The sequence below is a fragment of the Mytilus trossulus genome, chromosome 3 (assembly GCF_036588685.1).
Source record: "Mytilus trossulus isolate FHL-02 chromosome 3, PNRI_Mtr1.1.1.hap1, whole genome shotgun sequence".
In the NCBI taxonomy this organism is placed as follows: Eukaryota; Metazoa; Mollusca; class Bivalvia; order Mytilida; family Mytilidae; genus Mytilus; species Mytilus trossulus.
In genome coordinates this window covers 63474981-63501352 of record NC_086375.1, presented here as the reverse complement: position 1 = coordinate 63501352, position 26372 = coordinate 63474981, and the positions used below count along the sequence as shown (strand labels likewise).

Genomic DNA, 26372 nt, shown 5'->3' with positions numbered 1-26372 from the left:
TATCAGATGTATTTATCTAAATGTAAAACTTCATTAAGCTTAAAGTGTAAATGTAGATTGAATCACCCAAATGTAGTTGAATAATGTTTTTTCCCATGTGACAAGATTATGTGGAGAAATATTGATATATCACCTGGGCCTCGAAGTCTTTTGGTGTCTATTTAATTAATTGTTGTTTAATTGACATCATTTCAGGAATTTTCTGGATGACTTGGTGTTTCTGAGAAATGAACCTAACACTTAAATTTAACAAAATCAGATGGATATAAAAAATGGCCAAAAAAAGGTGAATTGATAAACTCTTATCCACTTTCATGAACTGGCATACCACTTACATGAACTGGTTTCCAAAATAAACACAAAAGACATGATAAACAGAGGCACTATTTCTGTGCACAGTTCTCTGTCGAATTATTTACCTACTTGAGACTATCTAGAATCATGACATATGATAGGCTCACTTGCCCAAGAGGGAAGACTTTGGAAAATAGGGTTTATTCATTGAATAAAAAAATAAAAATGGGCTAGGGAAAAAAAACTGGCATACCAAAGTTAACCATTTACACCTATGTTAGCAGTAACATGCACATTCATAACAAAAAATAACTGGTCCCATTATACCTTAAATATCATGATAGCAACAATCTACCTCAATACACACCAACAATCTCAACCTTTGACAAATCAAGACCTCTAACTCTGGGAAATCTAAAAACAAGTACAATCAAAATGGATCTTGCTGTAAAAAAATTCTTGAGTCCAAAAGAGATATCATGTGAAGGGATATGAATTGATAATTTTTCAATAATATAAATCAAGTATCAACAAATCAGAAAAATATTATCGTCAAAAGGGGACCTTTTCTTTGTCTATAAAAATTTCATAATTAGAAGTTTTTTTCAATTTGCCACTTTCGGCACTGTGGGCTATTTTGTCAGTTTTTATAGGTGGTGGAAACTACTAACCTTCTGCAATCCTAGCCAAATAGAATAGAAGATACATGCAGATTTCAACTCACAAGGTCCGAGACAGCAATTGTCGTCCCTTGATTTTCTTTGTTCACAAATATAGTCTGTAGTGTTCACAGTGGGTTACTTGACATTGATTTTCATACCCCTTCCAAATTTATTTCTCCATGTTTAATGCCTCAAATTGCAAGTAGGAGGGTGAAATTACACTAAAAAAAATTTGGGTCCAGAATTTTAAAGAAAAGTACTGAAGAAGGTTAAAAATTAGCACTTCGGAAGCTGTCAAAAGATTTTAAGACGCCCTCAACATAAAATTGTCCATTTTCTATAATTTTGATATAATTTGTCCCAAATGTAGTACAATACACTGTAAAAGTTTCTTTGAGAAAGCACAGGTGGGATTTATTTTATTTTCATTTATGTTCTAAAAGAAATGCACTACTAAATAATTGTGGTCTCAGACCACAACCTCAGTGTTGACAGACTAGTGACTGGTATTTAATTTCCAGAGGCATTATATTGGCTATGATATGTCTATTAAAGATTTTTTGTTAATCCTTCAACATTTTACTATTTAGTTACAGTTGAAGTAAAATATAAATCTAATGAGCGAAAATAGAGAAATGATTTTAGAGATGGAACGAAATGAAATTTGCAGCACCAGGCTTAAACATTGCATTTTAAGCTTTTGTTCATTACTAAAATAATATACCGGGTACTCGAACTTAAAAGTAACACCATACAAAATATTTCATACTTTTTAAATTTGATGTCAAAGAAGAACAAACTATGATATTAATGAATATGTGAATTTTCACTGCAGATCACAATAATATTATGCATTTCCATCAAATTATACAAACTATCAACAATGAAATCTCATTTGCTGTTTGCTAACAGCAAGTACAAATGTAAATGTCTATATCAATTTTTTCCAGTTGAACAAAGTTTTTAAATGTATTACACTAAAAATTAAACAAGTCATAGCGAAATAATATAATATTATTATCTATTAAACATTGTGTGAGTTTAATAAACTACATTGTACCTTCTAAGGATGTTATTGACATATGTGTTATAAGAACTCTAGGCTGACCTAATTTATAACATTTTGGCAAAGCTTCAAAGCTCTTTTCAGAATATCTTATACATTATATACTAGTATATCAACATTCCTATTGAATCTCAAAAATGTGTATTGCACTGTACCCAAATGACTTTCTATCCACAAAACTTGAACCAGTCTAGCGGGACTAATCATTAATGATGATATGAGCAAAGAATTAACAAACTGTAAGCACTCATCACATCAACAAGCATCACAGTCACACTTAAATCTCCATTTTACAAATGTCATTTTGTGTACCATCCATTCTTCTTTCCCTCACACATACCATTCCTTCACATCTTTCTTCTTTCCTGGCTTGATATTAGATGCTCCTATTATTGCACCGTTACCTTGTAAACTTTTAGATTCTAAGTAAGCAAAGTTTTTACTTTCATCTACTTTATACGTTCCTTCGTCTCTACTTCGGAATTTATACAATGCTATAATTAAAATAATTACAGTAAATGCCACACCTACACCTATTCCTATAAATAGCGCTAACTTTTTCTTATCGTCTTCATGGTCTGGTGGACCTTGTGATTCTGTTCTTAGGGTAGTCACAAGTATGTTAGGTTGACTTGTTTCTATGCATCCTTCAGCCCCACCTTCACATATTCTATTCATATTTTTCAATGTGCTAAAAAAACAAATAAAAACAATTAATTATTCTGTATCTGTTTAATATAAATTCAGAAATTATTGCATGCATTTATTATTGGGATTTAAAATGTAATTTTAATTTTGCAATTTTGTGAAAAATCCTGTTTAATTCATAAAAACAAATATGTGTCCATAGTACACTGATGCCCCACTCGCACTATCATTTTCTATGTTTAGTGGACTATGAAATTGGGGTGAAAACTCATAGTTTGCATTTAAATTAAAAAGATCATATCGTAGAGAACATGTATACTAAGTTTCAAGTTGATTGGACTTAAACTTCATCAAAAACTACCTAGACCCAAAACTTTAACCTGAAATTTGCACTATCATTTTCTATATTCAGTGAACCGTGAAATTGGGTCAAAACTCTAATTTGGCATTAAAATTAGAAAGATCATATCATAAGGCACATGTGAATAAGTTTCAAGTTGATTGAACTTCAATTTCATCAAAAACTACCTTGACCAAAAACTTTAACCTGAAGCAGGACAGACAGACGTGATGGACAGAGGAACGAACATCGCACAGACCAGAAAACATCATGATTAATGTATGGTGGAGCATAAAAATATCTAAATACCTGTTTAAATTATTGTGATTATAACCCTGTGGCATTTTTGCAATAATAAAAACATCGCAATAATGTCTGAATTTACAGTCAATTTTAGCAACAAGTCATAATTTGCAAAAATAAAGACTTTTAAGCAAGAATAACATTTTTTTAAATGCATAGATATATAATGATTTTCATACTGACAGTAATAGTTAAACCATGAATGCAAGTACATAATTCATAACAATACATAAGTAAATTTACAAAGTTTAAGATAAAATCTGTTGCCTTGACTCTTCATATCGCCATTAAACACAACCAGATGCTCTGCACATGGTACATGGTTAGAATCAGCATTTCAAAGAATCCCAAGAATTCAATTTTTGATGAAATCAAATAAAGTTCAATTTTGGACCCTTTAGACCTCAATGTGGACCAATTTGATAATTTGATAATTTAAAAATATCAAAAACCTAAATACATGGTTAGATTAAGCATATATCAAAGAACCCTATATATTCAAATTTTGTTGAATTCAAACAAAGTTTAATTTTGTACCCTGATTTCGACCAACTTGAAAACTGGGCCTATAATCAAAAATCTAAATACATGTTTAGATTCAGCATATCAAAGAACTCAAAGAATTCATTTTTTGTTGATATCAAACAAAAGTTTAATTTTGGACCACAATTTGGACCAACTTGAAAACTGGCCCCGTAAGCAAACATTTATTAATATATGTTTAGATTTAGCATATCAAAGAACCCCAAGGATTCAATTTTTGTTGAAATCAAACAAATTTAATTTTGGAACCAAATTTGGACTAACTTGAAAACTGGGCCTATAATCAAAAATCTAAGTACATGTTTAGATTAAGCATATCAAAGAACCCCAAGAATTCATTTTTTGTTGAAATCAAACAAAGTTTAATTTTGGACCCCAATTTGAACCAACTTGAAAACTGGGCCCATAATCAAAAATCTAAGTACATGTTTAGATTAAGCATATCAAAGAACCCCAAGAATTCAATTTTTGTTAGAATTAAACAAAGTTTAAATTTGGACTCATTGGGCCCCTAATTCCTAAACTGTTTGGACCGAAACTCCCAAAATCAATCTCAACCTTTCTTTTATGGTCATAAACCTTCTGTTTAAATTTCATAGATTTCTATTTACTTATACTAATGTTATGGTGCAAAAAAACCCAAGAAAAATGCTTATTTGGGCCCTTTTTGGCCCCTAATTCCTATACTGTTGGGACCAAAACTCCCAAAATCAATCCCAAATTTCCTTCTGTGTTCATAAACCTTGTGTTAAACTTTCATAGATTTTTATTAACTTATACTAAAGTTATTGTGCGTAAACCAAGAAAAATGCTTATTTGGTTTCTTTTTTTAAACCAATGTGTCTTTGGACAATGACAACGACGACGCCAACGTCATATCAATATACGACAGCAAAAAGGATGTATAAAAATTGGCTAACAAAAGACAACAGAGACACAAAATGCCTAAGTAAGAGCATCAGAAGTTACTAATAGATAGTTCAAAGATCAGTTTCAACTTATAGAAAGACTATGTTTACCAAAGTTAAAAATCAAGCAGTACACCAACAATGAATTGTAAAGACATCATAACTTGTGCATTTTCCTTGTTCAGTGCTTAAATGAATTGTACCAATGGACAGCAGGTACAGTTGGTGATTCCTTATATCATGAATGCTCATTAATTTACCTTGGCCTATGTGTGTCTAGTTGTTTTGGCTGTTTTTTTTGGTGTGGCCTTTGTTGATGGTAGATATTTAAGTACCTTGGCTGTGGGGTTTCTGGTGGTTTTGGCGTAGAGAATGTTATGATTGTTGACGTCGGTAGAATGATGTCATCAGCTGACCCGGCACCGCTGAAGGTTACACATTCATCCTCGTCATCACTCATGCATTCCAAACCATCTTCTGTTGATACTATGATCTCGTCAGCAACACCTTGCATTGGAGTTGTCTGCTGCAAAAAAAAAAAAGCTTTTGTAAGACAATTAAATATACTATAGATAAGCCTTGATGTTCTTTTATTACTGTAAACCAACCTATTTTCGTGGAAATTTAATTTCGCATTTTATTCTGCTTTGTTTACTTTGAGGCTATTTAATTTAGCCATTTTCTAGCATATTCACGATGATTTATATTCGCCTTATTTTTCTACTTAAATAAGTTGGTTTACAGTATATTGTAAAATATTTGTGATTTCATGTTACAAGTTATATACATGTGTACAACATTTTTAACAATAAAATTTTCAAAAACCCTTCTAATTCTGTTCCATGATACCAAATTTGAAAACTTTTCATTTAAATGTTTGATTACCAAACATGCTGAAAAAAACAACTGATACTCTTTATAGCATATTTTAGCGTAATTCCAATAAAGAAAAGTCACTGCAATTATGTTGAAAATGAACATTTATATACTTATTGCTTCATAACTTCAGGTTAATAGTTTTAAAACTCATGCAGTCTAAATATATTAAAATGGATTATGTCTAAATAATTCTAATATGATTTGCATATTAGGGAATGTGTTGATATGATTGGTCGAGAAGACTTCCGGTTGTTGTTCTTGACACCGGTTATTTTTCAATAGACGAAGTAACAAGTTGACTGAACTTCTTTTCGTAACCAGTGTAAACAAGATGGCGGCATTAAAAACCAGTCCGCATCAACGTTTACAAAATGAATTTTCTCTTTGCGTTAAACGTAAAATTGAATTATAAGATAACAAGAGTTTTTGTAGTTTATTTTTTTAGCAGATATCATATTTCACGGAGTACATATTCGGACTTTCATTTGCTTGTGAGTGAATTGGTCGCATTTAAACACCAATAACTTTCTTTAAAAAGGTGCTTAATTCTATAATAAAATTGCAACCCGTAATATACAGAAGCATGTCAACAAGTTAGTCATTGCTTATTAACTTATTTTTGTTGATTAAATATAAAAAAGAAATGTGGTATGATTGCCAATGAAACAACTCTTCAGAAGAGACCAAATGAAACAGAAATTAACATCTAAAGGTCACCATAAATCCTTCAACAATGAGCAAAGCCCATATCACATAGTCAGCTATAAAAGGCCCTGGATTAAAAGTTAATCACAACTTGTAGTAAAACAGAAAAATATGGAAATTTTATCAGCCTGCTTTTATTATGAGAGAAATGAATGCCAATAAAATTGAGAACGGAAATGGGGAATGTGTCAAAGAGACAACAACCCAACCAAAGATAAAAACAGCAGAAGGTCACCAACAGGTCTTCAATGTGCTTATACAATTGCATACAAAATATCATTGACCTACTAATTGTTGTTCACCATTAACTAGACTAAATCACAAACTAATCGTTGTTGACCTTGAAGCCGACCCAAACAGCATACCTATGTGTCACTTTTTGACTTTGTCAAGGTGAGACAAAAAACTCTTTTTTAAATGTTTCCTTCATTTTAAAAGCCTTAAAAGTTTCTACTCTTTTATGCAGAAAATGAAGTTACAAATTTGAAAATTTTACACAAAAATTTATTAATTGGTTAATTTTAACTTGTATTGACATTCTATGTTAAATTCTCTACAACATTTAGAAATAACTAATAACATCTTCTATTAATTGTTAGTTCATTTCAATAGTTGATTGTTATCAATTAGATTATTAATTAATATATTAACAAGCAGCAATATTCCTCATCGTTAGCAACAGAACATAAAGTCATTTTGGATTAGACATTCTGACGCCAACAACTCATCGTTAGCAACAGAACATAAAGTCATTCTGGATTAGTCATTTCAATGCTGACAACTCATCGTTAGCAACAGAACATAAAGTCATTCTGGATAAGTCATTCCAATGCGAACAACTCACCGTTTGCAACAGAACAAAGAGTTATTCTGGATAAGTCATTCGGAAGTCAACAACTCATTGTTAGCAACAGAACATAGAGTCATTCTGGATAAGTCATTCTGGATAAGTCATTCTGACGCCAACAACTCATTGTTAGCTACAGAACAAAGAGTTATTCTGGATAAGTCATTCTGACGCCAACAACTCATTATTAGCAACAGAACATAGAGTCATTCTGGATAAGTCATTCTCACGCCAACAACTCATCGTTAGCAACAGAACATAGAGTCATTCTGGATAGGTCATTCTGACGCCAACAACTCATGATTAGCAACAGAACATAGTCATTCTGGATAAGTCATTCTGACGCCAACAACTCATTGTTAGCAACAGAACAAAGAGTTATTCTGGATAAGTCATTCTGATGCCAACAACTCATTATTAGCAACAGAACATAGAGTCATTCTGTATAAGTCATTCTGACGCCAACAACTCATTGTTAGCAACAGAACAAAGAGTTATTCTGGATAAGTCATTCTGACGCCAACAACTCATTATTAGCAACAGAACATAGAGTCATTCTGGATAAGTCATTCTCACGCCAACAACTCATCGTTAGCAACAGAACATAGAGTCATTCTGGATAGGTCATTCTGACGCCAACAACTCATGATTAGCAACAGAACATAGTCATTCTGGATAAGTCATTCTGACGCCAACAACTCATTGTTAGCAACAGAACAAAGAGTTATTCTGGATAAGTCATTCTGACGCCAACAACTCATTATTAGCAACAGAACATAGAGTCATTCTGGATAAGTCATTCTGACGCCAACAACTCATTGTTAGCAACAGAACATAGAGTCATTCTGGATAAGTCATTCTGACGCCAACAACTCATCGTTAGCAACAGAACAAAGAGTTATTCTGGATAAGTCATTCTGACGCCAACAACTCATGATTAGCAACAGAACATAGTCATTCTGGATAAGTCATTCTGACGCCAACAACTCATTGTTAGCAACAGAACAAAGAGTTATTCTGGATAAGTCATTCTGACGCCAACAACTCATTATTAGCAACAGAACATAGAGTCATTCTGGATAAGTCATTCTGACGCCAACAACTCATTGTTAGCAACAGAACATAGAGTCATTCTGGATAAGTCATTCTGACGCCAACAACTCATCGTTAGCAACAGAACAAAGAGTTATTCTGGATAAGTCATTCTGACGCCAACAACTCATGATTAGCAACAGAACATAGTCATTCTGGATAAGTCATTCTGACGCCAACAACTCATCGTTAGCAACAGAACATAGAGTCATTCTGGATAAGTCATTCCAATGCTTACAACTCATCATTGGCAACAGAACATAGAGTCATTCTGGATAAGTTATTCCAATGCTAACAACTCATCGTTAGTAACAGAACATAGTGTCATTCTGAATAAGTTATTCCAATGTTAACAACTCATCATTAGCAACAGAACATGGAATCATTCTGGATAAGTCATTCTCACGCCAACAACTCATCGTTAGCAACAGAACATAGAGTCATTCTGGATAAGTCATTCTGGATAAGTCATTCTGACGCCAACAACTCATTGTTAGCTACAGAACAAAGAGTTATTCTGGATAAGTCATTCTGACGCCAACAACTCATTATTAGCAACAGAACATAGAGTCATTCTGGATAAGTCATTCTCACGCCAACAACTCATCGTTAGCAACAGAACATAGAGTCATTCTGGATAGGTCATTCTGACGCCAACAACTCATGATTAGCAACAGAACATAGTCATTCTGGATAAGTCATTCTGACGCCAACAACTCATTGTTAGCAACAGAACAAAGAGTTATTCTGGATAAGTCATTCTGATGCCAACAACTCATTATTAGCAACAGAACATAGAGTCATTCTGGATAAGTCATTCTGACGCCAACAACTCATTGTTAGCAACAGAACAAAGAGTTATTCTGGATAAGTCATTCTGACGCCAACAACTCATTATTAGCAACAGAACATAGAGTCATTCTGGATAAGTCATTCTCACGCCAACAACTCATCGTTAGCAACAGAACATAGAGTCATTCTGGATAGGTCATTCTGACGCCAACAACTCATGATTAGCAACAGAACATAGTCATTCTGGATAAGTCATTCTGACGCCAACAACTCATTGTTAGCAACAGAACAAAGAGTTATTCTGGATAAGTCATTCTGACGCCAACAACTCATTATTAGCAACAGAACATAGAGTCATTCTGGATAAGTCATTCTGACGCCAACAACTCATTGTTAGCAACAGAACATAGAGTCATTCTGGATATGTCATTCTGACGCCAACAACTCATCGTTAGCAACAGAACAAAGAGTTATTCTGGATAAGTCATTCTGACGCCAACAACTCATGATTAGCAACAGAACATAGTCATTCTGGATAAGTCATTCTAACGCCAACAACTCATTGTTAGCAACAGAACAAAGAGTTATTCTGGATAAGTCATTCTGACGCCAACAACTCATTATTAGCAACAGAACATAGAGTCATTCTGGATAAGTCATTCTGACGCCAACAACTCATTGTTAGCAACAGAACATAGAGTCATTCTGGATAAGTCATTCTGACGCCAACAACTCATCGTTAGCAACAGAACAAAGAGTTATTCTGGATAAGTCATTCTGACGCCAACAACTCATGATTAGCAACAGAACATAGTCATTCTGGATAAGTCATTCTGACGCCAACAACTCATCGTTAGCAACAGAACATAGAGTCATTCTGGATAAGTCATTCCAATGCTTACAACTCATCATTGGCAACAGAACATAGAGTCATTCTGGATAAGTTATTCCAATGCTAACAACTCATCGTTAGTAACAGAACATAGTGTCATTCTGAATAAGTTATTCCAATGTTAACAACTCATCATTAGCAACAGAACATGGAGTCATTCTGGATAAGTCATTCCAATGCTAACAACTCATCGTTAACAACAGAACAAAGAGTTATTCTGGATAAGTCATTCCAATGTTAACAACTCATCATTAGCAACAGAACATAGAGTCATTCTGGATAAGTCATTCCAATGCTAACAACTCATCATTAGCAACAGAACATAGAGTCATTCTGGATAAGTCATTCCAATGCTAACAACTCATCATTAGCAACAGAACATAGAGTTATTCTGGATAAGTCATTCCAATGCTAACAACTCATTGTTAGCAACAGAACATAGAGTCATTCTGGATAAGTCATTCCAATGCTAACAACTCATCGTTAGTAACAGAACATAGAGTCATTCTGGATAAGTTATTCCAATGCTAACAACTCATCGTTAGTAACAGAACATAGAGTCATTCTGAATTAGTCATTCCAATGCTAACAACTCATCGTTAGTAACAGAACATAGTGTCATTCTGGATAAGTCATTCCAATGCTAACAACTCATCGTTAGCAACAGAACATAGAGTCATTCTGGATTAGTCATTCCAATGCTAACAACTCATCGTTAGCAACAGAACATAGAGTCATTCTGGATAAGTCATTCCAATGCTAACAACTCATAATTAACAACAGAACATAGAGTCATTCTGGATAAGTCATTCCAATGCTAACAACTCATCGTTAGCAACAGAACATAGAGTCATTCTGGATAAGTCATTCTGACGCTAACAACTCATCTTTAGCAACAGAACATAGAGTCATTCTGGATAAGTCATTACAATGCTTACAACTCATCTTTAGCAACAGAACATGGAGTCATTCTGGATAAGTCATTCCAATGTTAACAACTCATCATTAGCAACAGAACATAGAGTCATTCTGGATAAGTCATTCCAATGCTAACAACTCATTGTTAAGCAACAGAACACAGAGCCATTCTGGATAAGTCATTCTGACGCTAACAACTCATCTTTAGCAACAGAACATAGAGTCATTCTGGATAAGTCATTCTGACGCTAACAACTCATCTTTAGCAACAGAACATAGAGTCATTCTGGATAAGTCATTACAATGCTTACAACTCATCTTTAGCAACAGAACATGGAGTCATTCTGGATAAGTCATTCCAATGTTAACAACTCATCATTAGCAACAGAACATAGAGTCATTCTGGATAAGTCATTCCAATGCTAACAACTCATTGTTAAGCAACAGAACACAGAGCCATTCTGGATAAGTCATTCTGACGCTAACAACTCATTGTTAGCAACAGAACAGAGAGTCATTCTGGATCAGTCATTCCAATGCTAACAACTCATCGTTAGCAACAGAACATAGAGTCATTCTAGATAAGTCATTCTAATGCTAACAACTCATCGTTAACAACAGAACATAGAGTCATTCTGGATAAGTCATTCTGACGCTAACAACTCATCGTTAGCAACAGAACATAGAGTCATTCTGGATAAGTCATTCCAATGCTAACAACTCATCGTTAACAACAGAACATAAAGTCATTTTGGATCAGCCATTCTAGATTAGTAATTCAGATTTAGTCATTCAGAACATAAAGTCATTCTGGATTAGTCATTCCGACACTAACAACTTACAACAGGAGATATTTCAATGTTCAACTTATCAGTACCATCAATAATAACAGATTGTTCTCTCCCTCTGTCTTTTGGGTATTTAGCTGGATCTGGTAACAGTTTATTAGATATTGTTGTAGGAGACATCGGAGGGTTTGCTATCTGAATCACTTCATTAATTGAATCTGCATGTATGCTTACATCAGTCTCTTCTGAACTAATATCCTTAAACTGATTTATTTGTGGCATTAGAGTAATAGCAGGATCCACTTTTCTTAACGGAATGTAAACTGAGTCTCCACTTGAATCGTCAATATGTGTATTTTTAACATCATCTTCATCATCCACAGTTAGTATGATGGAAAAGTCATAATGAGAGACATCTGTATTGTCTTTAGTTATCTCCCTTTTTTCAATTCTAGACTTTGTATTTACAATGGAATTAATTTCATTGTTATTGAGCACATTGTCTTTACGGAATGTTTTTTGCTTGATGAATATTTTCTACAATAAATTTTACAATAAGAGAAAACAAATTTCTAACACTCTTTTCGTAAATCTAGTAACAATGAGACAATGCATCAAATTAATTTCACATATTATAGTTTTAAGCACACAACAATACACTGTCCATTTAAATAAACACAATAAAACAGGATAGTGTGTGAAAATACATAAAAATAAATATAGTGAATCACTGTGCACCTTGCTTTAAAATAGTGTGTTTTTTGTCACTGTGAGGATGTGAACAAACCAATATACTTGGTGCTTTAAAACAATATATTAATAATTCTGATAAAAACTTACTCGAGTTTCTCTAGTTGACTGCATGACTTCTCTCCTAAAAAAAAGTTAAATCAAATTTTAGAAAATGTTATTTATATCTAGGATCCCAATGCAAGTGATATTCTCAAAATTGGTTATATAACATGATGCGACATAACTTACAATCCAAGACCACAACTAATGACACTTATTTTTGATGTCCATAAATATAGTTCCCTATGTTTATAATGTTTCATTCTTTCTTGTTCATTTTCTTCTGTATAAGGTGGAAATGAAAGAAAAGTGGAATATTTTTTTGAATGTTTATTTTAACTATTCAGTAGCTGGAATAGTTACATACCATAATTTTTGCAAAAAAATCCTTAAACAAGTGCAATGTTTTTGGCATGACAAAATGTTATATAGAACAAATAAGGAAATTAATTGTGGTCCTTGGCAAACTACCCTATCAAGCAAAAGAAGAAATTTGATTAGAATGCAGTTTTAAACTTCAAATCACCTCAAATTGTAGACAGGTTTATAACTAGAAAAAAAGTCAGATCAAGTTCAATATTCAAGAAATTGTCTTTGCTCAATTGTTGTAACTATTCAAAAGCCATAAAGGCCCAAAATCCAGAGTGAAAAGTAACACACAAAAAGTGGCAAAGGAGAAGGTCCAGTAAGACCCCTTTTTGGCCCCAAAATATAGCAGTTTTAAAAAATTGTTAAAATGTTAACTTTTAGTTATTTATTGTACAGTAGAATGCTTCTACTACATAAATATGGGCTGTTTTTGACAATACAATGCACATATATCAGGTACTAGCACCCTTAAGTCATGCTAAATTACTGAAATCTTCACAATTCTACCATTTTAGTTAAAACTTTAGACGGTTTTCATGTGAAACGAAAGTGGCCGCATTTGTGTTCATCCTTAATATTAAAATGTAAGTTGTATTTTATGATAATACATAACTTATATAAAGATTGAGGATGAACACGGATGCGGCCACTTTCATTTTTGACGAAACCATCTGAAAAGTGACATTTTTCGGCATATTTGATAGATTTTTCATATTTTTAAGCTTGAATCAGGTCGTTTTTAATGACAAAATCAGTTTAAATCTTTCACATAAACTAGTTGATTCAAATGAAATAGACACTTAAGTGTTTAAAAAGTGGTCAAAATCTTTCGTCAGATGAACCTGAAATTTGAGGCCTAAATCGGTCCTTACCAGACCTACTCCTTTAGAAACAGAAAGACTATTGTTATCCTAGACTTTTTTGCCGTACATCTCAGAATGTACCCTTCTCTTCTCTATTCTATCCTCACCTTTTAAGCCTTACATCTCCCTCTATAGATATTCTTCTGTCTCCCCCTTCTGCTGCCTTCTCTAGTAAAGGGAGACCATTAAATACCAGACCTACAAACGTAAAATATAATGGGTTACTGATACATAAAAAACATTAATCATGAAATAAGGAAATATAAAATTATAAGATCATTTTATTTTGCATGTCAATATTAAAATTAGTGCTTACATTTTCTGTTTGCTAAGTATCAAGATTGCTTTTATACAATAGTTGTATAAGAAGTGTTTGAATAAGAGTTCTGGGTCAAAAAGGCTTATATCTCTAATATTTTCAAAATTACAAAACTGAAATACTTTTGAAGTCTTAAAACATTAGTCATTGTTATTGAATAATAATGACTAATGTTTCTTAATATTGCATTAAATTTGTCTTATTGATAACAAACATAGCTGGAAAAATTGCTCATAAGTTACCACTTCATACAAAATAATCCTGACAGTTAAATTTATAAAATTGATATACTCTCTCTTTGTTAAAATAAGAGGTAAATAATTAACATTGGGTCAATAAAACCTTATCTAGTTTGTCTGCTCAGCTATTTTTTGTCGCTTAAGATACAGAAAAACGAAAATACTGGTCTGCAATTTGTATTTAAAAGTAGTTAGGCTGCTTTACGTACATCAACTGATTGGTTGAAGTAAAGCTTCACAAGGTCAGATGTGAACAAGGTAACGGAACAAGAATACAATGATTACTAACACCGCCATTTTAATTTGGTTGTATACCGTAAGATAAGTAAGATTTGCTCAGAATTACTGACATAATATTTACCAGAAATGGTTCCATGGAATTTTTTCTCTAAACGTCCTTTATTTCTCTTCATACCACCAATATATATTCTAGCTTGATTGTTAAATATGTTCCATCTTTGTTTGTGAACTGAAAGTATACAAATACTATTAATAAAAGGAATGCAACAATCAAAACATAAATATATACTTAAGATACAATATTTTGATCCTTAAAACATCATTTACAACTTTTATATAGGAAGTTAATAATTAAAAGGCTTGAGTCTGTATCAGAACACATTAGTCTTGACAGAAATGTTTTATGTAATTTTGAAGTACACTGCAGCAGTTTCGTCACAGTTGATTTCTTTGCTATCCCTTTGATAATTAGAAAAACAATGTATTCATTCATGCAAAACACTATCCAAGATATTTTTCTATATCAACTGGTGCAGATGTTTTTCCCAAAGATTGATGAAATTGAAATAAGATGAAATAGAAGGATGCAGATATGGTATTAATTCTTTATTAAATCTTCTGTCTGTAGAACTGTACCTTCTTCATCATCCAGTTGTAGATCATACAGATCTGATTCCAGACTGACTATGGAGCATTAAAAAGTTTATGTAATCATTGTAAAATATCTTTATGTTTGAAATGGACAGCTTAAACTACTACACAGTGCTGCTTTTATAAGTTACAATGTTTAAATAACAATACATGGTAACCATTTTGAATTCAAAAAATCTATGATTACATATAAGTTTCTAGCAAAATCACAGCTAAAAAGTTTGCAATGCTAAAACAAATAGGGTAACATTGTCTGGCAATAGCCTGACCAATTTTGGACCTTCTTCAAAGGCAGAATGATGGATTTATAGTAGCCACATACCCAATGTTCTCTTAAATTCATTTTTACAAATAAACCCTGAAAATGCAGTTGGTCAAGATCTAGTACTCAGAAATTAAACGAACTCCCTAAACAACCTCCCTTTGTCAAATGTGTTGGTGACTCAAGCATAAATTTTGAAGATTTTGGTCCTATTTCTTGACTTGGAAGATCAAATGATGCTGATAGATGTGTCTCATTGTAGTCTGTATGTAGACCTCAAGTGAACACATTGACCAAAAGTGCAGTGAACCTGATTTAAATATTTAAAGATGGTCATATGTTTGCAAAGATTTTTTTTAGAATTTTGGCATGACTTGGACCTGCAAACAGAAGCAGTTGTTCCATAGGTGTAATGTCAATAACAGTTGTTATATGCTTACATGTTTAACACAATTTTTGGAAGTTTTAGGCCTCTGTATTGTGTGTCCCATGCACTGAAGGGAAAGCCTACCCCTCATATTTGGGCTCAAACTGCACTTTAAACCGGAGAAACATGATAATAAATAGCCTTAGGGTGAGGAATCATGCAACCCCCCCCCCCCCCCCCCCCCCACACACACACACATGGAAAGGGTTACATGGTTTTCAGGATCCTCTGAATCAAAACTAAACTTTAAAGTAAATCATTATTCAAATTATTACATAAAGATGACATTCTTGTAATTGAACAACCAATTAACCAACAGTTAACTAATTAAAATGAAGTATTCCTTCTTCAAAAAACATGAACAGATAGACTTTAATATCTAAATATGACAAGGCTAAAAAATTATCCCTATGTGTCCCTAGAGCTCTGGTGATACAAAATTACTACTCCAATAACATAAAATAATTGTTCCAATATTAGAAGTCACTTTTCAAAAATATGTCAGGGTGACAGACTTAAAATGAACATAAAACTATATTAACAAACATAAATCATTATCATAGTAAAGCTCCATTTATATTATAATGAAATAACTACCCATATCATATAACTGCACATTTTATATGTTGTTGTCTTCACAACTGAAACAATAAATAAATTCTAGCGATTTTCTCAAGTACAAAATGGCCAAACACTGTTATGTTATATTTTATCATTCTATCAAAATGTAGCTTTTTACACTAAAACACTTTTACAAACATTTTATCATTTTCTAATGTCTTGTTTAGAAAGAAGAGAATAGCAATCAATAATTATACAGCAAATTTATGACATATATACAATAATGATCACATAAATTTCTACATATAAAAGGTTTTCTTCATAAAAATGGTTCTATTTCAGGTTTCTCTCACCTATGCACTGATTATAAAATTGGTCAATCAATACACACACCTACATAAATTATTGGAAAATGTTGAAAGGATGAAAGTGTTGGATTTCAAAGAAAAAAAATCTGTATCAAAGAAATAAGTATATGTTATACTTTACTATAGTAACTAATAATAAATTAACCACAAAAAAAATCCTCTTGCAGATAGTCAAAATAACTGTTGAAAATGTCCTCAAGGTAGAAATGAACCTTTCAAAATTGGCTCACATTGCATGTTGAAGAATAACTACTTAAAATGTTTGACAAGAATTGTAGCAGCTACATGATTTGGTTACAGCTCTGATATATATGTAGAAAATGTTCTTCAATAAAAAAGTTTTGAAAACACAAATTGTTAAAAATTGTTAAAACACAAAAATATGAAGACCCAAATTTTTCAATACAGAATATTGTTAAATTTAAACTAACAGGTGCTAAGTTGGTCCGTCCAAAAAAAAAAAAAAAAAAAAAAAATTGAATATTATCAATTCCAGATATATGTATTGGTCACCTTGGGTAAAGGTTATAATTTGTTTCAATTTTATCTAAACTGAAAATGTCATTACAAACAACAATTGTCAAAAATCATACAATGTTCAACAAGAATGAACCTTTGCAGCACTTTAAAATACAAGCTGTCCATTTCAAACATTTTTTTCAAAATAAAAAGACATTATTCAATTGAATTGCTTTACAACTCAACACAATTTCTGTTATACATGAAAAAAAAGCTATACATCTATATGTTACATGAGAAAAAGTTAACCACTTTCACAACGTCAAACTTGAATGGACCCACCTCCTTTATACAATGTGGATTGTTTAATAAATTAAGTAAAACCCTGGCACTGCTCCATGAACTGCACATTTATTGAGAATAAACATCGTTCTTTCAAAGGTTTAAAATATATGTATGCGTAGAACATGAAGAAGGATAAATTAACAAGTACTAGTACGGCTAATATTTCATCTGTGTAGATGCGTTACATAGGTGGACACTCTCCCAAAATCATTCCAAATTTCTTTTATCTTTGAAAGTAACAGTGACTTTAGACCTTTCAACCCAAAATTCATAGGTTTGTTCCCCTTCTTTATATCTCAAATCTATATAAGTTTCATTTCTATCATGCAAGACTTGATGAGAAAGTCATAGTACCATCTGGAAACAATTTTTTTATATTATTTTTAGTTACTAAGTTGTAATGACCTTGACCTTTTCCACATTTGACCCCCCATGATAGCAATAACCCAAAATTCAATCCAAGCCTTTCCTTTGTAGAAAAATTTCAGAGAGATCCATACACTTAAACACAAGTTATTGTCTGGAAACTAAAAAAATTGCTTGTTTTTGGCCCTTTTTAGGCTCCTAATTCCTACATGTTTGAGAGAGTTACCCCAAAACTCAATCCCATTCTTCCCTTTGTGATATGGAACCATGTGGTACAATGTAGAAATCCATACACTTACACACAAGTTAAAGAGTGGAAATTACAAAAATGCATGTTTTTGGCCCCTTTTTGGTCCTTAATTCCTAAACTGTTGGTTGAATAATCCCTTAAATAAATCCCAACCTTCTACTTGTGGTATGAAATATTGTGGTACAATTTCAGAGCAATTGAAATACTTATACACAATTTAGTATTCTGAAACTAGAAAAATGCTTGTTTTTGGCCCCTTTAGGGTCCCTAGTTCCTAAATGGTTGGGACCATCATCCCATGTTTTAACCATCAACCTCAAAATCAATCCCAACCTTCCTTTTGTGGTATTGAACCTTTTTGAAAAATTTCATAGAGATACATTCACTGAAACTAAAAATATTATCTGGAAACTGATGAGTCTTCAAATGATGACGGCAACATCATACCATTATATGATCCCCAAAAAAAATTTATTTTTTACAATCATATAATTACAGCATTTGTAAAAAGAAAAATCCATAATAATTTTGAAACCTTATCTGTAAGGTAGTTATAGGGTTTGTGAATTTTTAAATTTGTAAAAATTTTTTAAAATACATTTCCAACAGGCCCAATTTGATTTGAAAAAAAATGGATAAACAAAATAGATATGTACTAAATTCTAGTTTGGTCAAACTCCTCCATCTTTTTTACAGGTTACTTTTTTGCTCTTAAAAACATTCTAAAATTGCTGCATATGTTCGCCTCAATATACCAAGTAACCATACAAAGTAAAAGTAAACCAGATGCTTTGAGGGCGCAGCTTTATACGACCTCAGAGGTTGAACCCTGAACAGTTGGGGCAAGTATGCTGGATTCAGCTCTTGAATATTAATCCTCTCAAAAAAATGTTTGAAGAAATGAGGAAAATTGACCCCCCCCCCCCCCCATCTTTTTTTAAAATCCCCCTTTCCCTTATTCCAAAACTGATCTCAACTCAAATTTCTAATGGAGTTTGCAACAATAACTGCTCATTTAAATACATCATAAAATATTAAAATGTAAAAAAAAGTGCTTGTTATCACTGAATGGTAAAGATTGTTTTAATTTATCAGTTGGTAGTTAAAGTGAAAATACATTGTATATTGTATAAAACAATGATTTAAGTTGATTCAACTTCTATTCTGGACAAAGAAAGATAACTCCAATTGAAAATTTCTTGCTATTGCACAATATTGTGCAATTAGATATTTCTTGCTATTGCGCAATACTGTGCAATTGAAATTACTTGCTATTGGTGTCATACCACCAATTACTCCTTCAAATTTAGAACGTATGTGAAAGTAGGCCTACTCGGACAAAAAATAGTGCATTTGATGTCCTTTTTTACTTAAACAAACCAACAAATTGGCAGAAATGAAACTTTTGGGTGAAAGAGAAATATATTAAGACCATTTTGAGCTAAAATTTTCTTGTTTATGAGTTTGCATTCAAAATTGAGGATTAATGCACTCCATAGTATACTAATTTAAGATTTCCAGAAAACCAGGGGTTATTTTCAGTGGTACCTCTATTCGGAACACCTTTTCTTTTTTATATGATTTTAAACACCTATTGAAAATTGGCATGTAGAAAGCTGATACATGTAGGATTCAGGATATACCTGGTTTCTATGAAGTTAAACTTAAGGTAAAATATTTAGAAAGCTGTGAAAATTGTAAAATTTGGTTGAACAGATAAGGACTTTTAATTGGTGGTATGACACCTATTGCACAATACTGTGCAATTGAAGATTTCTTGCTATTGCTGAATACTGTGCAATTGAAAATTTCTTGCTTTTTTTGCACAATACTTAATATAATAATTTTGAATCCTGATATGGACCAACTTGAAAACTGGGCCATAATTAAAAATCTAAGTAAATGTTTAGATTCAGCATATCAAAAAACCAGAAGGATTCAATTTTTGTTAAAATCAAACTAAGTTAAATTTGGATCCTTTGGTCCTTAATGTAGACCAACTTGAAAACGGGACCAAAAATTAAGAATCTACATACACAGTAAGATTCGGCATATCAAAGAACCCCAATTATTCAATTTTTGATGAAATCAAACAAAATTTAGTTTTGGACCCTCTGGGCCCCTTATTCCCAAACTGTTGGGACCAAAACTCCAAAAATCAATCCCAACCTCCCTTTCATGGTCATAAACCTTGTGTTTAAATTTCATTGATTTCTATTCACTTATACTAAAGCTATTGTGCAAAAACCAAGAATAATGCTTATTTGGGCCCTTTTTTGGCCCTAATTCCTAAACATTTAGAACCAAAACTCCCAAAATCAATCCAACCTGCCTTTTGTGGTAATAAACCTTGTGTCAAAATTTCATAGATTTATATTTACTTAAACTAAAGTTATAGTGCGAAAACCAAGAAAATGCTTATTTGGGCCCTTTTTGGCCCCTAATTCCTAAACTGTTTGGACCAAAACTTACAAAATCAGTCCCAACCTTCCTTTTATGGTCATAAACCTTGTGTTTAAATTTCATAGATTTCTATTTACTTAAACTAAAGTTATAGTTTTAGGACGACGACGCAGACGCCAACGTGATACCATTATACAACCAAAAAATTCACATTTTTGTGGATGTATAAAAATATGTATTACAAATACATAATATATAAAATAGATGACATATGTTATTCCCGGTTGCATACAAAAGAAAATTTTGTTATAGTACAATAAAATATTGAGATATGTAATAAAAACTTATACACCCTGACAATTCATTAATACTTTTAGAAAATTAATCTCAGTTGACTTGAAGGCATGAGCAATGATTTAAATACAAAACAAACAAGATATGCAAGTTGGTTTGAAAAATTCCAGGAATTCAGTAAATTCTTATTTTTAAATCATGAATGCAGATACCAACACACATAATGAATTTCCAAACAAAATTAAATTTCATATTGAGGCTATCACTTTTATCCCTTGGTAACCAATGTTTTTGAAGCCTAGGGTAAATGAGTTTTCCCCATTCAAAATCAAAATGAACAGCAAAAAATGTGAACATGACTTATATCTCACAAAAATATATGAATGATGAATTCACAAAAAAAAAGTGATAATAATAAACAGTTTTAACAGTAATAATTGCTAAATATAACCAAGACTACTAAAATTCTCCTTATATTATAAAAACTTACTGTCAGGTATCTTGAAAATAGGTTTATCATCGTCTATGGTAAGTGTGGCATTAGATCCAGAACGTTTAAATCGAACCACATGATACTTCCTGTCATTAAATGTTTTCAACATTTCACCAATAGGAATTTCTCTTTGTGTTCCCATGTTGTAATATATTAAAATGTTGCCGCTATTCTACAATAAAAAATAAAAGAGGCAATTTTAATTGGCTATTTTCAAGTTATATTAGAGTCTCCTAATGCAACAAATGAAGTTTTAAACAAAGGTAAACTCTACATTCAGAATTCATTTTTTCATAAAATGAAATACATGAACAATGTTTTTGCAAAAATTTCTTCACAAGCCAAATTCCCCTATTTTTTCACACCCAAAAGTCTGCTCAAAATATAATAATAATTATCATAAGCATCAGGCTGCTGAATGCCAAAACTGTTTTCTCAATTCCTAAATCTGTTGTAGTGCTTTCTTACAAAACATTAAACTCATAAAGAGATTTAAATAAATGTGATGTCAAAAACAATATTTTACCAATGAAAACTCAATGAAGTCTTTCGAATTTTCACTTTCTACTCTAAAAAGACAGGCATTACGTTGTGATGTAGCAAAGCCTAATGCAAACTGGTCCTCAGTCGTGTCATAGTATTTCCCTTTAGGTCTCTCATATGTTATCAATCCTCCTCCACGACCAAAGGAAAACGATACACTCTCTGAAAAAAATAATAACAAATATTCATACATTGAAATACAGTGGCTGTTGTTTAAACTACAGAAAATATTGTATGACAATATTGACATTATTGTGAATAAGTTTAAATACAAGCTTTTGGCCAAATAGGAAGGCGCTCTTGTTCAGTAGTAATTGGAAAATATAATTGAACAGGAAGCACCTGTCAGTGTTGGGTAAACCAATGGACACACAAGATGTGTAATATAGTCCCACTTCTCAAGTGTGTACAACAAACGCAGTGGTGGATCCAGGGGGAGGGTTCCAGGGGTTGGAATCCCTCCTTTTTTTTTGCATTTGAATAGGGACATATAGTTGCAATTATATGAAACAGGGGCTAAAGCACTATAAAATTATCATACAACAGTATCCAGCCCTGACTGAATATAAAAATTCCACAATGTCACATCACAATAGCAAGTGACTTAGTATGACTACCTACCATCAACACAAGTAGGACCAGTAAATGATGTCATATCACAGTCACATGTGTAAGAATTCCAGTGAGGTACACATCTTCCATGGTTCCTACAAGACTCTGATTTACAGCCACTGCTTGGCCCTTAAAAGTATGAATAGTAATAAAAATAAGTTAGTGGTGTACAAAAATAAACATAAAGTAAAAGAAAATGTTACTTTTAGATGATACAATTTTTCACTATGGTTTTTTATTCTTATTGTTATCTGTATTAAAACTGTTTGCCTTTTCCTCTGCATATTTCGATGTTTTTATATTGTGTTATTTGACTAACAATATCAGTTTTTATGTTGTAGAAATGTGAAAAATAGATACCCTTTTAGTGCTTATTTGTTTAAGGTAACTTTATGTATTAGAACATGCACAGAAATCCAATCACCAGACCAATTTGAACAAAAACAATATCCTAAAGGGATCTGATTTAATAAAATTCATTTATCTAAATATTATCATATTGTGCTGTATCTAATAAGTTCTATGTTTTGGAAGGCAACAGATAACTAAGAATTATTGTAATCAATCACTGTTATTAAGAACTCAATGCTAGTCTAGCTAGTTTGGAGTTTCATGTTTGTCTAATGTAAGACTTGCTTATGTTTTGAGACTCTATTTGCCTTTTGGACTACTTTATCATAAAAGTATCTACAAAAGTAACCTTCTACACCAACCTTGACAGTTTTTGGCTATACCATTGTTGTTTTGTCCAGCTAAAGTGTACAGATTGGGTCTGAATCCATTTAAATCTATTGAAGCTAGACATCCTTGGAATCCATGTCTAGATGAGATACGACTGGGTAAAGTGTTGAACATTGTCCTCTTAACACCACCTATATAGAGGTCATTGTCAAGGTTAAAGTGTACAGATGTTAAATCATTCATGTCCTCCATTGTAGGAGGGTTATCGTCTACTCTGATGAGTTGTCGTTCAACGCTTGTCCGTATCAATGAGACATCATGCCACAAATTGTCGTTCAGTTTCTTACGTGTGTTGACAAATATTCTCCTGGCACCATTTCCCGTATTATAAATATAATGTAAGTTTCCATCCTGAAGTTCAAGGGCTAAAAAATCCTGCCTTCCTCCGTTAAACAGTATTAATCCATCTGCTTCAGTCGTTTTAAATTTAAGATAAATAGAAAATGGAGTATTTGCATTTAATGGAGACAGTATCACATATGCATCCTTTGATTTGAATGTTACTGGGTCTATCAATACAGGATTCTCCGTGTCAAATTTGGCAGTCACTTCAATATTTTCCATTTTTCTTGATTTGGCTAAGTCAAAAAAGTGATTGTTGTTAAAAATAAATTGTTGCATAGCACCGATGTATCCTGTGTGACGCCGGAGTATATTGTCTTCCTGCTGCATTCTTGTTATCTCTGACTTGGGTAAATCTGACTCGCTGTGTATATACTCATCTAAAATATAACATTGAAACACTGATTAATATACTTTATTTCAACACAATATATATGAATTTTCATTATCCCAACACACCAGAAAAAAAAAGATATTGTACCTAGGTGTAGCATGGAGAAAACAATGATAGTAGACTGATGTAAACTGTGCTTCAACAAGGAATAAATATGATAGGATGACAGCTGGTTATTATTTTGAATCATTTGCCACTATTGTATGCACTGAATGGAACAAGACTTTTTTTTCAGCTGCTCATTAAGTATGGGTTATGATCATTGTTGAAATCTGTAAAGTGACTATAGTTGTTTTTTGTCATTTTGTCTCTGGTGAAGAGTGGTCTCACAGGCAATCATATCACATTTCAATATTTTTATATCATATAAGTTTTAATTCATTATTACTATTTTGACTAAATGCTGTAATAATTCTTATTGGAAATACAGTGTATTAGAAAATAAATCCATATTTTGTGAATTTTAATGTGAAGTATTTTAGGCATATCGCTTCATGAAAAATGAGCTTTGTCACTTGTACTTATAAAAGGAATTTGGATAATTTCAGTCAATATTGAAAAAAATGGTAATAGTGCTGCACCTTTGAATTAAAGAAGCATCTGTTTCTAAAGATATTTGTTCACTAATCAAGTTTCTTTGCAATTTTTTTGTCCAATTACTTTCCAGATTTAAAGTCATCCCTACCAAGTAAGTTCAAATTAATTAAACTTTAGATCAAATAAAAATCACCTTATACTGTATTTTTTTCTTTGTCAACTTAATTTTCATACACTTAATTGCCTTAATTAAAATGGAATTATATTGTATTAGCAAATGCATTTGATCTTACATGGAAACCTTGAAATAAAGTTAACATGTACTTCTTAAGCTCTGTTGCTGAAAACCTGATACTCAATAAGTTAACATGTACTTCTTAAGCTCTGTTGCTGAAAACCTGATACTCAATAAGACAGAAAAGCCAATCTAATGATAGGATTCAAACCTTGTAATTGAACTTGATGACTTACAGATATGATATCTAAATTAAAAACTTTTACAAAAACCATTGTTTTAATTACGTGACTACAAGCTAGGGGAGACTATATATATATACTTAAATAGACAAATATTCTGTGGTTAACCATTGCTTTATAATAGCAGAAAAGTTACAATTGATGAAATATGTCATCTAGCCTCAGAGAGTTTGACAAATTAAGACCATCGAGTAAGGAAAGTCAATCAGGAAATGAGGAAAATCTCCTCTTTTAGCTCCAATTTAACATGTCAATTTAAATTAAAATAAGATTCAAACTGATTACTGCTCTGTGATAAATGTCAGGATTCTCAAATCAATAATACCGATCTAAAATTAACCCTAAAAAACAACATTATTAGTTAAATAATGCCATTAGAAAAATAAATATAAAATCTCTAACTCAGTCATATGATATCACTTTAAATTATTTAATTGTGAAATCAATTCCTCAATTAAAAAAATTCAAAAGAACAGAACTTGTGTATTAACAACCGTTGAGCAAAGGATACAAAACTACATCAATATATTGCACCACTGTGCATTAAATCAAGGAAACATCAAAGTGATATTGAAATATATCAAGAAAGAAAATCAATATACTTAATTTGTAAAAAAAAGTCATCTGTATCAACTAAGATTAAAAAAAGCTTATTTTACATAAAACCTTGTATATGATATCCTGTTAAATACAGTGTACCAGTCACAGATTACTGGACAGGGAACCTTCACTTTGACCTTATAATTAACCTTAAACTCATCACTATCGGGAAAAAACAATTATAACTTCAATCAAACCATGTAGAATTACACAAAGTATAAAATTACTCTGTCAAATCCCTTCATCTGTTGAAATTACACTCAATTCTGGTTTTCAATAAAGCATTCCAAATGACTTTGTTAAGCAAAATAACCATTAATTACCTATCAATGCTATAGAAAATGAACTCAGTCTATTTTTGATCTAGTCACTGCAGGAAAATCAATGAAGAGAAAACAATGTCATTTATTTTACCATCTACAGCAAGGTTTTCAAACAATACCGAAAAAACCTAGTAAACCTAATCTTAAGCTGGATGAAATACAGTGTCATTTAATTGACATAAAGGGAAAAAAATATAAATAAAATGTAACTTATATCCACTATACAAATGACAATGACCAAACGAATCCCAAAAATAACTTTAATTCAAACATTGATAATAAAAATTCAATAGAGGAGATGTGTGATATACTTCAATGGGACAATCAGTGCTATAATAACCTACTTTCCAACATTGTAATTAGCAAATAACAATTCTAACCTTAATTCCCCAATGACTATTAGAAATGATTGGGAGAAAAATGTA

At 32.0% G+C, this 26372-nt stretch overlaps 1 protein-coding gene across 1 annotated transcript in view; it reads right to left on the bottom strand.

Moving 5' to 3' along the window:
• Nucleotides 1–282: 282 nt before the first annotated feature.
• The window catches only part of LOC134712087 (neurexin-1-like), a 91675-nt gene continuing 65585 nt past the window's right edge, over nt 283–26372 (bottom strand). Inside the window, exons 12-21 of the mRNA XM_063573238.1 lie at nt 23247–23996; nt 22543–22662; nt 21905–22083; nt 21376–21550; nt 14621–14728; nt 13809–13899; nt 12518–12551; nt 11732–12214; nt 5025–5290; nt 283–2713 (exon numbers count right to left, since the gene is read on the bottom strand). Coding sequence (XP_063429308.1) covers nt 2353–2713; nt 5025–5290; nt 11732–12214; nt 12518–12551; nt 13809–13899; nt 14621–14728; nt 21376–21550; nt 21905–22083; nt 22543–22662; nt 23247–23996 — 2567 coding nt within the window. The 3' untranslated portion in view covers nt 283–2352. The remainder of the gene's footprint in view (nt 2714–5024; nt 5291–11731; nt 12215–12517; nt 12552–13808; nt 13900–14620; nt 14729–21375; nt 21551–21904; nt 22084–22542; nt 22663–23246; nt 23997–26372) is intronic.